The 1,640-nt window shown below is 33.0% G+C and overlaps 1 protein-coding gene across 1 annotated transcript; it reads right to left on the bottom strand.

Moving 5' to 3' along the window:
- Nucleotides 1-288: 288 nt before the first annotated feature.
- On the bottom strand, nucleotides 289-1,289 carry LOC107580399 (rho guanine nucleotide exchange factor 28-like; the record flags this gene model as incomplete). Its single annotated transcript, XM_016266109.1, has 2 exons — nucleotides 289-470; nucleotides 1,213-1,289. Coding segments are annotated over 2 exons (259 nt in total), but the record flags the coding sequence as incomplete, so codon positions are not given.
- Between the last annotated feature and the right edge of the window lie 351 nt (nucleotides 1,290-1,640).

Genomic DNA, 1,640 nt, shown 5'->3' with positions numbered 1-1,640 from the left:
AAAATATCTAAATATCCATAAATCACGATGATCAAGATGACTGAATGAGAAAAAAAATGACCTAATAAGACTATTAAGACAACTGTTTCACAGAATATATCTTAATTTAACGAGGTTCATGCTTTAAATGAGAACAAAGTTTGCTAATGATTTGTTAGATTTATGCTTCGCACAAGAAAAAAAAATTGCATTAGAGCAAAAAAAAAAGTCTCTGACTATTTCATGCAATTTTGCTTCTCAATCTTGTTTTTAAGCTTACATTATAGATAGTGAATATCTGGTACTCACATCGAGTGCATGGCGTCCTGAATGAGCTGCATCCAGGTGTTACGTTCCTCTCGGGAACTGGCGTGAATCTCCACCATTTCGGGGTTTGCGATGCCGGCGGTGATGAGGAAGAGGCCGCGCTCCTCGTGGGCCACCTCTCGTACGATCAGCTTCTGCAGGGAGATAACAGTGGCTCGCTGGTCCTGTTGATGAGAAGAGGAAGCGTGATGCACAGAATGAGGAGGGCGGAGTGAAGGCCAAAGAATATGCAGAGAAAGGAAGAGAGGAAACAGATGAGGAGATCAAAAAAATCAGCTGACTGAACTGAACATCAACACTGTAGTGTAAAATGCGTCAGTGTATTCAGTCATCCGTTGTGTTTGCTAACCTGAAAAAAATCTCTAAACCCAAGTATTTAACTTAATGTAGCATTTGTGTTATGGATATCTAATTTAATCTAATCGTGTGCCTTGATGAGGAGGCCAGCTTTTGTTATATTCCCATGATCAATTTTCCATTACACTATTTCTTCAGAAATGAAGTCAGATTATATATGTATTCACTGCCAAATGCAAAGCTTAGGTACATTTAGGAAGTTAATAATCAAAAATAACAGTGGATGATACTTTTGTTCTGACTGTATCATAGAGTGAGAAACATGTTTGTAAAAACATCATGAACGAAGAATGCCATGAAGAATCATAATAGAAGGGCATTATTTAAAAAAATCTTAGCACTTTATAATACGGTAGCATTTGATAACATTAGTTAACTAAGAATGAACAGTACTTCCACAACATTTATTAATCTTAGGTCAGGTAAATTTCAACCATTTCAATATATACTAATACAGTTTTAAATACATCGTCAGTATGACACATAAAAAAAAACGTAACTTTAAACTGATATCTCAAAAAAAGATAGCACTGAAATCCAATCACTCACCAGAGACGCGAAAACATATTTCTGGTCTTTTTCTTGGAGGAACACAAAGACATCCGAAAGAAGAAGTGCATGGACATCTAAGGATAAAAAAAAACAGTAAACATTACATTCCAAAACATTACATTTTTATATTTAGAAGAACAACTAATAATGTAATATTATATACGTGGAAATATGCAATATTTTGTATATACCTTTAAATTTGTATTTAATCTTATAAAATAGTGGAAATAAAATAAAAATGAACCCTAAAATAAAATACAATTAAAAATTAGAGTAAATTAAAGTAACGTAACGTAAAGTAAAATATAATAAAATATTTAACATTGGTGACTTTGTCCTCTGTGATTATTAAAATTATAATTCAGTATTAACTTTCTGTTGCTTTAATTACTGACTGCTAGCTAAATGGTTTATTCACCTTTTCC

The sequence above is a fragment of the Sinocyclocheilus grahami genome, unplaced genomic scaffold (genome assembly GCF_001515645.1).
Source record: "Sinocyclocheilus grahami isolate Dianchi unplaced genomic scaffold, SAMN03320097.WGS_v1.1 scaffold32680.1, whole genome shotgun sequence".
Classification (NCBI taxonomy): domain Eukaryota; kingdom Metazoa; phylum Chordata; class Actinopteri; order Cypriniformes; family Cyprinidae; genus Sinocyclocheilus; species Sinocyclocheilus grahami.
The sequence above is the reverse complement of the archived record's forward strand: the minus strand, read 5'-3'. Positions and strand labels throughout refer to the sequence as shown.